Genomic DNA, 13,707 nt, shown 5'->3' on the forward strand with positions numbered 1-13,707 from the left:
TGCCACCAGAACTTTCTAAACTGATGTTTAGGCGCTCTGTCCACAAAATCCAACTTTACCGGGTGAATTGCTTGTGTTTGTGCCGAGGGATGATTGGCAGACATGAGTAACATTACGGCTTTAAAAGCAAAGAGGACTCTCATTATCCCACCACCTTCTCCACGCCTGCCTTGAATTCCAGTCTGCAGATGGACTTAACCCACTAATTGCGGCTTGAGTTCCTATGGTATTGTTGCATGCCTGCGGTTTAGTTTAAGGTTTTAGTTATATTAAGAGATGGGTATTTTAGCGTTTGTAATAGAATATGCAATCAGCCCAAACAATCACGGATGTGTGCAGCGTGATTTATGCACCTTGTGCCTCACTGTTCAGGGACTTCTTATGACTCGATAGTGTGGAGCAACAGGGCAGTTTGTGATTTTAAATGTGATGCAAAAACGAGATGGAAACAAACAGTAATTGGAAGTTGATGTTTCAGTGGGAATATAAAACAGTTATTTGTGCACATAGGGCTGCAGTACTCCAGTGAGTCCTAGGTAGCTATAAATGATGCTCTGTGGACATCTAGTGGCCAATGCTGAGATAACTGAAGCAGGATTTATTTAAAAGCAGCCCAGCTTTTTAAATCATCAGGCGCTATTACAGTAGTAATAAATCTTTACTTGCAGTAATGAGTCTAAGTCTTTAGTGGCCCCTCAATTCTTTGTCTTGTTTCCATATTATATTCTTGTAATGTGTTTTAAAGTGGTATTGAGCAATAAGTCTCCAGGCTTTCTGAAGGTCTTTCAAGTTTTTCTTTGGACGTTGGCTGCTTTTTCAGTCATTTTCAATCGAGTCCACATACCTGAGTATGAATCTTTTTGTTTGTTTGTTTGTTTGTTTGTTTGTTTGTTGCACTTTTCAACACTGTCCATTGAATTATCCAAGCTTAAACAGCACTTAACAAATTTAGCAGACCACCAGCTAGTCTAAGGTTCATGCCACAGAACCCTTAAATTAACAGTATTTACAACATTCTGAGGTTAGATTGTGATAGATCCAGTACTGATACTATCGATTCCAGTATTAGCAGTATAATATTTATTTAGATTAGCCAGTGGAATGGGGAATTTGTTTCCAGCTTCTCAGCTCAGCATGTAGCCCACTGAACAGTTTTTCATTTTGTTGTTTTGTTCGTTTTTTAAATGAAAAATATACCTCAAACATAAGTATACCTTTTTGTGCTGACTGTCTATTTTATTTATAATCTATTGCACATTTAAACAACAAAAGTTGACTCAAAGTCCTTTAGAGACAGGTACATCTAGGTCTCCAAAAATCCAGTTTCAAAGCTGTGCTTTATTGTTTTTGTTTCGTTAACTAATAATTGTGAAAAGTAAAAATCCCAGTGATTTCGTGAACATTAAAATGTGTTCAGAATTTGCAAACTGGTGAGGATTTATCTCCTAAATCATGACACTCGGCTCTCCCCTACATATGCTGCCTTCATAGATTAAAAGTATCGGTATCACTGGTATCTGGCAATACTGGCCCTGAATTTACTCAATGGTATTAAAACATTTATTCATATATAATTTTCCTTTCATTGATGTTCTCCCCCAGTATTTCCAAGCATTAATCTATGTTAACCTACTAATCTGTGGGATTGCAGTCGAGGCTGTTTCATTGTCATGTGATGCCTTATAGCCTCATTTCACACGGCCTTCTGCGCATCTACATGAGTAAGGACCATCATCCCTGTTCCGGTCCTTCCTGACCCTAAAGATATGAATGACACCCCGCCCGACCACCCAGCACGTCACGAAGCCTGACACAGCCAATGAAAATGTCCAAACCGGGTGCCGCTGATTAACGGACAGCTGCCTTATCCAACGGGAGCTTTCCGTGCGCCTTCATCCCCCGCCTGTGTTCTACGTGTAGCCAATCAACGCGCAGGATCAATTACTAATTCATTACTTCGCAAAGGGGAGTGACGCAGTTATTGTAGATGTATAGATACTCCATGCTTTTCTCATATGACCTGAAATTACATTTTTTCAAGCTTTCACGCAAAAACAAAATCCACATAAACACAGCAAAGCAGAGGGATTCCCACTGTCATCTGCAAGCTGCATGACCATTCTCTGCGCCCCTTGAATTTGGATGCCATTCCGGGAGGAGGTTGCGGTAAACCCCGAGGACTAGATGCGATAACCATAAGGAGACATGCCGCAGCCGAAATCACGAAAAATCGCCATCCTCGGGTACAGATCCGTAGGTGAGTATGGAACGGAAGCTGAGTACAGCGGGGAAAGGCGGCTTCGAGTGGGACGCAGACCCAAGATTTTTAGCGGCCTTTCAGGCCAGTACAAGTCCAGCGTGAGAGCGCTTTACGCCTCCTATAATAGACTTAAATTATAGGGAGTAACATCTGACACGCGGCGTCTCAGGGCGGGCGAATGAGCGCCACCAGGTGAGACGTGGCTCTGCGGTGTGAGTGTAGCAGCGCAAGAGGCCTCCCATAACGTGTGCAAGAGAGAGATTTTAATCGATCTTATTGATAGGTTTCCGTTAGCCCTTAACCCCGGTGCCATGTTAGGCAGTGCCATGCCACGCAAAAACCATCGACGGCTTTGACGCATTTAGTTTGCGGTTTATTTAGTGATGTGTAAAAGCAAAGGATGTTGAGGATGGCAAGATGGCACACACAGATAGCACGACTGGAGGCCCAGGCAGCACCAACTGCAACCCTGTAATATCCCCACAGAGACGCGTGATGTGTTTATGTTTCCCTGCTTTGTAGTAACCTCGACGATTTCTAAACATGTTCATCAGTATAGTACAACGTGCTTCATGTGGCGCATTTAGGCTTGTTCACGGTTATTAAGCTTTATATTTGTATTTTTTTGTATCATTGTATGGCTACATTCACTCATAGAGACTGATCTCGACAAAAACAATCATAATGATGACTTCTATAGATGTTATCCCTTAATTGCTACACTGACTTCCTCCATCTGAGGTTAACTATCGTCTCTGTGTTTACAGGAAAGTCCTCTTTAACCATCCAGTTTGTGGAAGGCCAGTTTGTTGATTCCTATGACCCAACAATAGAAAACAGTAAGTGGGGATTTTTTTTGAAATTCATACAAAAACCGTGTTTCCCCCAGGAAACTCTTTACATGAGGTGGCACACAACTCAGGTCCCTGTCTCTCTTGTGAATCAGTAAGTGAAGCCTACATGTATTGGCCCCAAAATAGCTGTTTCTGTGATATCCTATCCTCAGCATTGCTGCTCAGTGTGTACCAGCAAAGCTGACTATCAAGTTTATCCTTATTTATCATCCCAGCACTACAAATGTGTCAGTTTGTCATTAGATGCTCTTCGTACAGCAATGAATAAATCCTTACTGGTGCATCTTCTGTAAGGTCAGAACATCGTGTTCCTCATTATTTGTCATTTACTGTCAGCCCCACACTCGGATTTGCTTACAGCCAATTCTCACACCTGAAAAGCTGGAATGAGGATGTGTTAGCTTACGCTTTCCAGCTTTAAGGTTGTTCAGAGCACCTCGTGACAGAAGAAGTTAACCACCAAAGGATTTCATGGAGTGACAGTTGTTTTTCTTTCATAACTGGTTTATAATTATACTACATCAGGAGTACATCCACTGTTTTTGGTCAGATGCAACATTAAATATTAGAGCTTGACCAATATAGGATTTTCAACATTTGGTGATTTAAAAAATCAGATCTATCATCATATATATTTTTTTCTTTCAGATGTGAAGCACAAACAGATTTACATTTATTAATTGTATTATTATTTATGAGTCCTTATTTAAAAAAAAACATGACAGTGCTTATTAAAATAAACTTGTCTTATTGTCACAGTTAGTCTGGAATTTCCCGTTTCTGCTCTGTCAGACTGCTCAGATCGGTGTTTGCTTTGTTTGTGGTATCCAAACACCTGCTGGCAAAAGTCAAGTCACAGAGGGCCCTCTAGTGGACAAAATGTGCAACATCAACACTCATATCTTGAAGGGTGTTTCTCCTGTTTCTTCTTTAGTCTTTAAATGTTCATTTATTGTCTTTTGATACCTATATATCAGAAAATAGCTAATAAGGGAAAGTATTTGCTATTATTGTAGCCATTATAGTTCATGTTTGCCTTTATTAGCTATTTGCCAATTTCATAGACTCCCACCGATATAGTTCCAGGACCGATATCAGTTGGGCTCTATTAGATCTTTAAACTGCACTTATATGGACGCAGATATCACACAGCAACTGTTGTACGTAAAACACAAGGTAGCTTTATAATCGCTGCTGTTTGAGTCGTAGTAGTACTACACATGACAGTAAGTGGAATGCATTTGTACGCACTGTGTATATTCCACCTTATCTTTGTGGGTTTTTAACAAGGTTTAGAGACCCTGTTATGAAAAAAAGCAAGTTTGTTGTTTACAGAATTTTGATTGAATTTACTAATGAATCACTGCAGCTAGGGCTGTTCGATATAACGATATATATCGATGACATATAAAAACGTCTATCGTTTGATTCTACACTATCGTTTGTTTCGTGGTGTCGCAAAATAAACTGTTTACGGCAATATTTTTTCATTATTTTGATGGTCACTGTAGTGGCTATATTAATTTCTTAAAGTTCTCTCTTTCTCTTACATTTAATATAACCACACTACAGACAGACAAGCGTTTGTTTTTATGCGTTGTCGTTAGCAACAACGACGGTAAAACCACCGCGTGTCTGCTTGTTCCACATAAACCTTTCACAGTAAAGCTCAAGATCCTGTTGCGACTTTTCAAAATAAACCGAATCACGTGAAAGATGCAGAGTGTTTACGGATGAGAAGCAAAAAAGAGCCGTCAGGTGCTAAAAGATAAACCTTAGACTCAAACGTTAGAACAGGCTTTTCCCCGCAGCACGCCGTGTAATAAATACTCACAAAGAAAACGGCGGCCGTTACAACCTATGTCTAAAAATGTATAGTTTCATACATCAGTTAAAATACTCGACTCCAGGTACACGACGCCCCACTGGAAACACGTCACACAAGTCGAGCTGCCCGAGATTCACAGAATTTACAGAAAAGGTTAAATTTTTGTGATTTATATCGATATCGGGCGATAGATGTCTTAATATCGGGATATGAGATTTTGGTCATATTGCACAGCCCTAACTGCAGCTGTAATACAGTAATTCAATGTGATAAAAATGTGGTAACATTACAAAGCTTATGCTTTATATTTTACATTTTGAACTTAAAGTGCAGTATGAGAGAAAACGTTTTCTAAATGTGTCTAAATGTACATTATGTTTAAATTATTTTTAAAACTTGTATGATCTGTTCTCAAAATCTAAATTCTATATTATGACAGCTCTATGGTCTAAGTGACTTCTGATTGAAAGATAATGATTTGCAAGACTTTGCTGTTACCCAGCAGGGTGTGATGTTCCTTCTAAGCAAATGCATTTAAACACCGCAACAGCTGATTCCACCACTTTCCACACTTTCAACCAGAAAGAGAGAGCTTTCTTTTGAGATATCAGCCGGCGTGCCGTTTGGTTGAGATAAACGTTTCTCTCCGACTCGCATGCAGCGGGACTTCTCTAGTTAAGAAAGGGAACTTTTCTTAAAGACAATTTAAAAGCACTATTTTGGAGCGCAGGAGAACTTGCAGTTATTCATAACCTCCAAAACAAACCTGATCCCGGCCACCCCAGAGATTTGAGTCTGAATTGTAGGTTGTATCTGTAGGCTATTTCTCTTCTCCCTGACATGTTCGCTCACATGCTGTCCCACCCTACGCTTCTTAAATCTGTTGTCTGTATCTATAAATAATCCCTGGATGGTTAATGTAAAATGAAGTGCCAGCATTATCAGTGAGATGCTGCAGACATTGCATGCCCGCTGTAGATAATATGACCCATCTCCAGGCTATTGACATTCCTGTCCTGAATGTGCTCATTGGGATGAATCTATAACTGGATTGTGTCTTGTATGTCCTGCAGAGAGTAATAAAGATACACTCAGCTGGATAGTACTGCATAGTTGCACAACTGTGCTATATTTGTCATACGTATAAGAGAAAAGAAATGTATTGTCGTATCTACAAAACATTGTTGTCTTGTATTTGCAGCATTTACTAAGATGATCACAATAAATGGACAAGAGTACCATCTCCAGCTTGTAGACACAGCAGGGCAGGTATGTCTCAATGCGCTGTTTATGAACCTGCCAGTGGTTTTGTTGATTTTTCTTTTTTTTTAATGTGTGTCGTAACAGTGTCGTAACAGTGTCGTAACAGTACTCACTTCAAATCCCTTTTCCAGGATGAATACTCAATCTTCCCACAGACTTACTCCATAGATATCAATGGCTACATACTGGTTTATTCAGTTACATCAAATAAAAGGTATAGAATTCCCTCCACTTCTCAAAACCAACCTAAATATCTCCTGTGTCCTGCATAATGAGGTGCACTGAAGAAAAGCAAATAAACTTTCCCGTTTCTTCCAGCTTTGAAGTTGTACAAGTTATCCATGAAAAACTGTTGGACATGGTGGGAAAAGTTCAGTAAGTTCAACTTTTCATTTTGCTCTTAAAGCCATTTCAAGTCATATGACATAAATCATGCATAAATGACAACATGGCATTTACTTTTTCCTTCAATGCAGAGTTCCAATTATGCTCGTCGGAAACAAGAATGACCTACATATGGAGCGGTAAGCGCTAGCACACACCTAAATTGTACATCCCTCGAGACAATAGGTATGCACATGGGTCACGTTTTTTTGGTTTGTGTGGAAATTTATATTTGGTTTCTTATTATTTGCTAGCAGAAATGAAAATTTCTTGTAAAACACACTGAAATACTGAGTATTTAATATTTAGTTCACACATGTCCCAAATGAAGACAGAAGCCATTTGCACTAAGCCAGGAAGCTGTGTTTAGCACTGTGCTTTCACTGTACACAACCCAGAGTCAGTGGATTAACATACACAAGCAGATTTCTAAGGAATTTAATACTGTGGGATATTTAAAGCAGAGACTGTGGCTTTATTCTGAAAGACAGTATTTGTGTTTTGGTCTGACTCTGCTGTCATCCCTGTGATTTTGCGCTCTTTAGAGTAATCAGTTGTGAAGAGGGCAAAGCATTAGCTGAATCCTGGAACGCTGCCTTCATGGAGTCCTCAGCTAAAGAGAACCAGGTAGGAAAGGCTTATTTAACTATCAGTGTGGGGGAGAAAAAAATGGGACTCTCCACCATTTGACTTTAGAACTGAAGAAGCTTCTCGGATGAGAGGTGAAACGTCTTCAAGTAACTTAAAGAAGTCCAGACGCTTTTCTTTGCAAGCTCCTTTGACTACGATGACCTGGATGACTGAGAACCTTCACAGACAACAAGGTGTGAAGTTTACACATGCTCCCTGTGACTGTGTAGGTTTTCTGCCACAGTACAAAGACATTCGAGTTTGAATGACTTTTAAATTGCCCACAGTCATGAATGTACCTGTCTTAGTATGTCAGCCCTGACATCATTTGGCAACCTGTCCGCTGCATATGACGCCTCTCACCCAGTGTCAAGTGAGATCAGCTCCTGCTTGCCTAACCCTGTAGAGCAAAAGCCTGTAGATATAATGGAAGGATATGCGGATGGAAAATTACTGAATTGCTTTCATTGCACAGTGATGGTACACATCCACAGGATTCTTCATTTTCACACTTTGCATTTTCTCTCAGTGGAGACAAAGTTTCTGGTGCTGGATTGTGTTTCAATCAGGTCATCGAGTTGCCCACTCATAGAAGCTCTAGGTTACTTTAATAAAATCAGAGGTGACCTAGTATGACTTGAGACCTGTGAGAGCTCCTGAAAAAATGTAATCTAACGTGAAGACAGCCTCATCATGGACTTCCTGGTATGTTTTTGTAACACCAAGACAGATTTGCAAAAGAACAATAAAGCTGGTTTCAATTAGAAATTGTGGAGCAGCTGAGTTATGGCTGGCATTTATTCGACACTTTTTAATGGTTCTTCTGTCAAGCATCCAGCGCAGTTTGGTATGACTGGCTTGACAACGATCGTAAAGTTGTAATCTTCATTATGATGATGTGTGAAACTTGTGAAAACTTGCCTTTAACGCCATTACCTCACGGTATTACACATCATCGAAGACCATAAAAGGTGTCACTTGGAGTCTCAAACTAACATTTGACTTTGCTTTTTACTTCAAAACTGTGACCTGCAGCATTTTTTCAATGGCAGTTGTACTTATTAATCTTTAATAATCAGTCTTTACTAAGCCACAGGCTAAAAGGCCTCATACATAAGCTATACTTGGTAGCTGGCTTTTGGTAACTGAAAACACAATCAGGTGACAGGTTCATTTAAACGAGACAATGCAAAGTGACATGTTTATGTTTGTCTTCCACTTCATTAAAGCAGACACCCCAGGAAGATCTGGTTCTGATATGCAGTCGCTTTACTGTCAAGAGCAAATATCGAACGTATGAAGTGACATTGGAATTGAAATGTGATTAAAGGCATATTATACAGCTGGATTTAAATCTGCATAAAATGTCTTTTTTTTAAAAATCAGGAAACCAGATAAATAAAGCAGTCTGCACTGATTTACATCAGTCCAGGAGATAATAACTTGTCGCCTATAGTTGCTTTATACAGTATGAAAAGCTTCTCCTTTGCTTTATTATAGTCTTGCAGCTGCAATGCCACTGCATGACCTTCCACTATTTTTCTATTTATTGAATTACATACAGATAGCCTGCTTCAGAGTAAAGTCCAATCAATAGCACACACATCAGACTGGGTCTCTTATGATATGTATTGCACTGGCACTGTTAATGTGGGAGATGTAGGATCACAGTGGCTCATCAGTCCTGTCTGTCACTGCCTTCTTTCTTTTGCAAAAAGTGCCATATGGTAAATGCTAAATGGACTAGTACTCATATAGCACTTCTCTGCTCTTACTGAGCCCTCAAAACACTTTTATGCTGCAAGCCACATTTATCCCTTTGCACACACACTCCCCTACAGCACTTTGTTTTGTGGCTTTAAAGGCTTTTTACCCATCATAAGCATGATCATATGTTGATATCAGAGGGATTTTGGGCTTTACTGTCTTTCCCAATCGTGCTTTAAAATGTGGTTATCAGGTAGTATTCTTCAGTAGTGAGATTGTGCTGCTTTACACCAATATGAAACCTCAACAGGAGTCCCTTAGCTCTTTGTGCATTAGCTGTTTCACAGCAATGAGCCCAGTGATTTGACTGGCTAAGAGTGAATTTAGTAGTCAACAATCAACCTCTGATTTATATTCCACTTAAGCCAGCCCAAAATAGCAGGTGTGCTTGAAGCGCCCACACAGTCTGCCTTTTCGAGACCTATCATTTGGCACTTTTCACGGCCCCTGCATTGCAGTGTAGACCAATATGTCAGCACTGTGTTTCCTCCCTCCAAGTAGACTAAATGTCACTAATGTATTTTTAACAATAGTTTATCCTCCCTAGACAAAAATGTGTTTATTCGGTATTCTTTTGATGCTAACCGTTTTTGCCACCGGCTTTGCCATCATACCCTAATAGTAGACAACAGTAAACTAGCCACATGTGAAATACAAAACAAACCCTCCTTCTGTTTGCTGCTGGATATATTTCTCAACATAGAGTAGCAAAGTTCATATTCAGGATGTCAGTTAACCAGCTTCAAATTAAGTTAGAGGCAATAGTGCTCAACTTCAACACAATGAGATCTCTGTTGTGACTAAAGTCTGTGAGGCTCCAGTGGATGAGGAGCAAATTCAAACGTGGTGTACTGAGGCATGTGACAGCATTCTTTGTGTGTGTGTGTTTGGCGCTCTCTTAGACGGCCGTGGAGGTTTTCCGAAGGATGATCCTGGAGGCAGAAAAGATGGACGGTGGCGTGCAGCCAGGAAAAACATCCTGCTCCATGATGTAGAGCCGCCCAATCAACACACAGGACACTGCACTGGGATATCCCGTTACTTGAAGGCTAGCTGCCAGTTCTCCTCCACCTCAACTGACTCCACCCCCAGGGTCCTAAATATCCAATATTGTCTATTTATGGCTCTGATTCCACTGTTATTTATCAGTATTCCCTTTTGTCATCCTTGTTTTTCTTCATGTGTTTGATAAAAGAAAAGGACAAGTGGTGGCTCCTTGTCTTGCATTTTCCACAACCCGCCCCTCCGTCTCTGGGCTCGGCACTGATGCAAAACACAGAATATCACAGATGTATCAGGAAAAATCCTATATCGGAAATGATGACAACTGTAACTAAGTTAGCAGTGGCTCAATGAATCTTTGCTTCCCGATATGCAGCTTCCATTTAGCCCCTTCCCTGTTTAAATAAAATGAGATAAGAGGATTGTCATATCTATCAGCCATGCATATGCCTGGAAAATGGTTAGATAAACACAGTCATTTTTTCTGATACATCACCTGCTGTTTGGTCCCATCCATATGCATCTCTTTTTCTACTTCATCTACACACCGTACCCACTTCTCTGTCCCTCGGTTTGTTTTCATAGCAGATACTGTCAGCCAAAAGGAAAAAAAGAAAAAAAAATCTGCATTCATTTTCTAATGTTGAAAATGTTGTACAAATGTTTTTGATTGTAATCATTAAAACGAAAAGTGGTTATCTAAGCAGGCTGTGTTTTTGAATTATTGCAGAGGCTGTTAGCTAATGAGTTTTGTCACTAGGAAGGCAGGGTGTTTCTCTTTGTTTGCACCCTTTTAATGATAATTGATATGTTTGGGCTAAAAGGAGAGAAGTACTTAGCCGTTTTGATTTGTTGAATGCTTTGTGCTTCTTCGTAAAAGATGGAATAAATTGAAAAGGGTGCAGGATGCAAGCACAAGGAGAATAATGATGTAATGATTTAGTGCAAAGTAATAAAGGTTTGTTCCACCTCATTGCAGTATAATAACTAAATGCTGATTCCATGCTTACTTTTTCTTTTTTTCCCCCAGGGAGCAGTTACTACACTTTAGAGGCACATCTAAGGTATCCAGCACTGACTGAGAACAGGAGTTGCAGCCATCTGCTGTTCAAACTTTTGTTTGTGAGATGTACCCAATCAAACGCAGGCTGACTTAAAGAGATGGGGGAGGGAGCTATAACAACTTATTATGGCTAGAACATGAACTGGGAGGCTACAATACTTTCTTACAAAAGAAGAAGAATTTCTATGAACTGGTATTCATGGAAGTTTCATTTAATTTAGTCCAGAAATACAAATATATAGCTGGATATGAGCATAATAAGTCCAATTTAATGATAATCAGTGAGCTATTGTTCCTTTAATAGTAGCACAAGAGTTTTTAAGTAAATTGAGGTATTTAAAGTAAAACCTTGAACTACTTGGAAGAGCTTTTATTACAAGAAATAACCCAGATAATAGTCTGTTGCAAGTATAACATGATGAGATTTTCTAACATTTGCCTATTTGGGGATTAGTAATTGGCTCTTTAAGAAAAAAAAGAAACTTAGTGTCAACACAAGAATAAGGACAAGCATAGGCGCTTTTTCAAAGTATTTTATTTTTCAGTCCAGGGAACTTCAGAGTATATTTTTCTAAAAATAGCTGCTTTAATGTGTTCACACCTGGGTTCTCCCCGAAGCAGCTGCAGTCTGCAGGATTCACTGGGGGTTAAGTGCCTTACTCACACTGGACTGCAGTAAATTGTAATTTTCTTTGATGTTGAATTTTATAAGGTGTTGCACATGTCTTCGCTGCAGCACTTCATATTAATGTAGGCGTTCATCTTCAACATTTCGCAGCTGTCCAGATCCATGCATTTCTGGTAATGGCCATCTACGAAAGCCAGATGAAAAGGTTATGTTTCATTTTTTAAACATTTACACAATTCACATACACTCGACAGTCTCCATTATTATACAAGGAATAGTGTCTCTGCTCTATGTGACCTTAGAAAGTTGATCAAAGTCATGCTTTTTTTATATAACATAATTTGCTTCTTGTACTCTTTGCCCCTTTCCCTACTGGAATAAATATAAGATGAGGAACTTACATGGTGCTTTGAGGAAGTTGGCGGAAGCGCACCCATTCTTTTCTGGTTTGCATGTTTCTACAGTGAGTTCACAGCTACCTCCAGCCCTTTTTGGGACACAGCGGTGGCAGTCCAGGGCTTCACCTGAAAACCAAGAAATAGAAAGAAGATTACAGAATAAATTCTGTCATAATGTGGCCGAAATGTATTTTGGGACAAAATAGCATTTACCAAGGATTTAGAAGTTTTAATTTAGATGTTAAAGAGTGGTTTGTGTAGGTTGTAGCTCACTGCAGTGAAGACTTTATAATGAAGAAAATGGTGCTCACTGTTGCACAGTAGCAGAGGTTATGTTTATACAGTGGAGAATCAGTGACAGACTCACCGGCTGTAAATAGCAGGGCGACAGCAAGAGCCAAGACCAACAGCTTCATTGTTCTGTTCAGCATTGCAGCCTATGCAAGATAAAGCACAGGCTTGATAACACGGACACAAAGTGCTTTCAAAACATCAAATTCCAGCACTTTTAATTCATGACATTTACCATGTATTTTAAACTTTTCCCTGTACTGAGTATTGTTTAATGGTCATATAAGACTCTAGAAAGTGACACACTCTTGAGTGAGTATATATAGTTTAATTATATAGTTTGTATATAAATGTGTCCATATATCCCAATGCAGTATTTAAATTTGACAGATCATATATGATCCCAAAACTACATCATTACCTATGTTATATGCATGTTATTAAAAATGTTCCCAAAAAACTGCTGACAAGATCTAAAAGACAAACTGCATTTGTCTGAAAAAAGTCTTTTATATATACACATACATACCTTGCTGTATGTCTGTCTTGGTTTCTCCCAGTGACTGAGAGGACATCGGCTTTCCCTCTTTATATAAACCCTTTCATACTTTGCACTGTCATGGTAACATCCCATTAGGTGCTGTGGCTCTTTTAAGTCTATATACTTAGCATCGCACTCATCTGAGTACACTGTGTTCAGGGGTCATAGTTTCCCAATGCTCAGATGCCCTCATTAAGCACGAGCTGTCCACCTTTTATCCACTGTACAGTCTATAATTCATGAGAATTGCTAATAGCAATGTATGCATTCAGTTCAACCTCATATATCTATTTCTATAAGATACATTTGTACCTCAGGGGAATAAGAGAGAGAAAGAATCAGAAAGAGTCAGACGTACATTGTGTTTGCTTAAGGTGGATCATGTGTGACCTGTAATACCTCTGTTTAAGTGCTCTTTAACCTGTACTGACCAAATTTGATTTGAATCAAAACATTACCAAGGCCCTGACATGAATCGGCTCTTGATATAAATCTAATGAAAGGAAAGTAAAAGGGTGGAATAGCCACTTGCTGTTAAACAATGAAAGGAAATGCCTTTAAGTCCTTCAGAGCTGCTGCTCATGAAACTAAGATATCTTACATAGTGCAAAGTATTACGCACATTCACTTCTACCTACAGTATGTCCACATCAAATTACATCTATTCATAGTTGAAAAGCTGGTGACAAATGTGCTTTACAACCATGCAATAACTTGCATAGCATGCATAGACTGCCTGGTCTAACTCTTGGAAACATTCGTTCGGTTAAAACGCGTGAGCTGCTTTGCACACACTCC

The 13,707-nt window shown here is 39.4% G+C and overlaps 2 protein-coding genes across 2 annotated transcripts; one reads left to right on the forward strand and one right to left on the reverse strand.

The window, feature by feature from the left end:
• Positions 1 to 1,939: 1,939 nt before the first annotated feature.
• rheb (Ras homolog, mTORC1 binding) lies at positions 1,940 to 10,691 on the forward strand. The gene is made up of 8 exons (XM_082513422.1): positions 1,940 to 2,257; positions 3,028 to 3,099; positions 6,144 to 6,211; positions 6,337 to 6,419; positions 6,524 to 6,580; positions 6,682 to 6,729; positions 7,135 to 7,216; positions 9,889 to 10,691. The coding sequence occupies exons 1-8, from the start codon at positions 2,206 to 2,208 to the stop codon at positions 9,979 to 9,981; spliced, it is 555 nt and encodes a 184-aa protein (XP_082369548.1). The 5' UTR covers positions 1,940 to 2,205; the 3' UTR covers positions 9,982 to 10,691.
• Positions 10,692 to 11,567: 876 nt separating this feature from the next.
• Positions 11,568 to 12,962, reverse strand: ly97.3 (lymphocyte antigen 97, tandem duplicate 3). The gene is made up of 4 exons (XM_082512433.1): positions 12,898 to 12,962; positions 12,445 to 12,514; positions 12,081 to 12,203; positions 11,568 to 11,863 (listed from the first exon to the last, which is right to left on the reverse strand). The coding sequence occupies exons 2-4, from the start codon at positions 12,506 to 12,508 to the stop codon at positions 11,757 to 11,759; spliced, it is 294 nt and encodes a 97-aa protein (XP_082368559.1). The 5' UTR covers positions 12,509 to 12,514; positions 12,898 to 12,962; the 3' UTR covers positions 11,568 to 11,756.
• Positions 12,963 to 13,707: the final 745 nt, after the last annotated feature.

Source organism: Aulonocara stuartgranti (assembly GCF_965226115.1).
Source record: "Aulonocara stuartgranti genome assembly, chromosome: 18".
NCBI lineage: Eukaryota > Metazoa > Chordata > Actinopteri > Cichliformes > Cichlidae > Aulonocara > Aulonocara stuartgranti.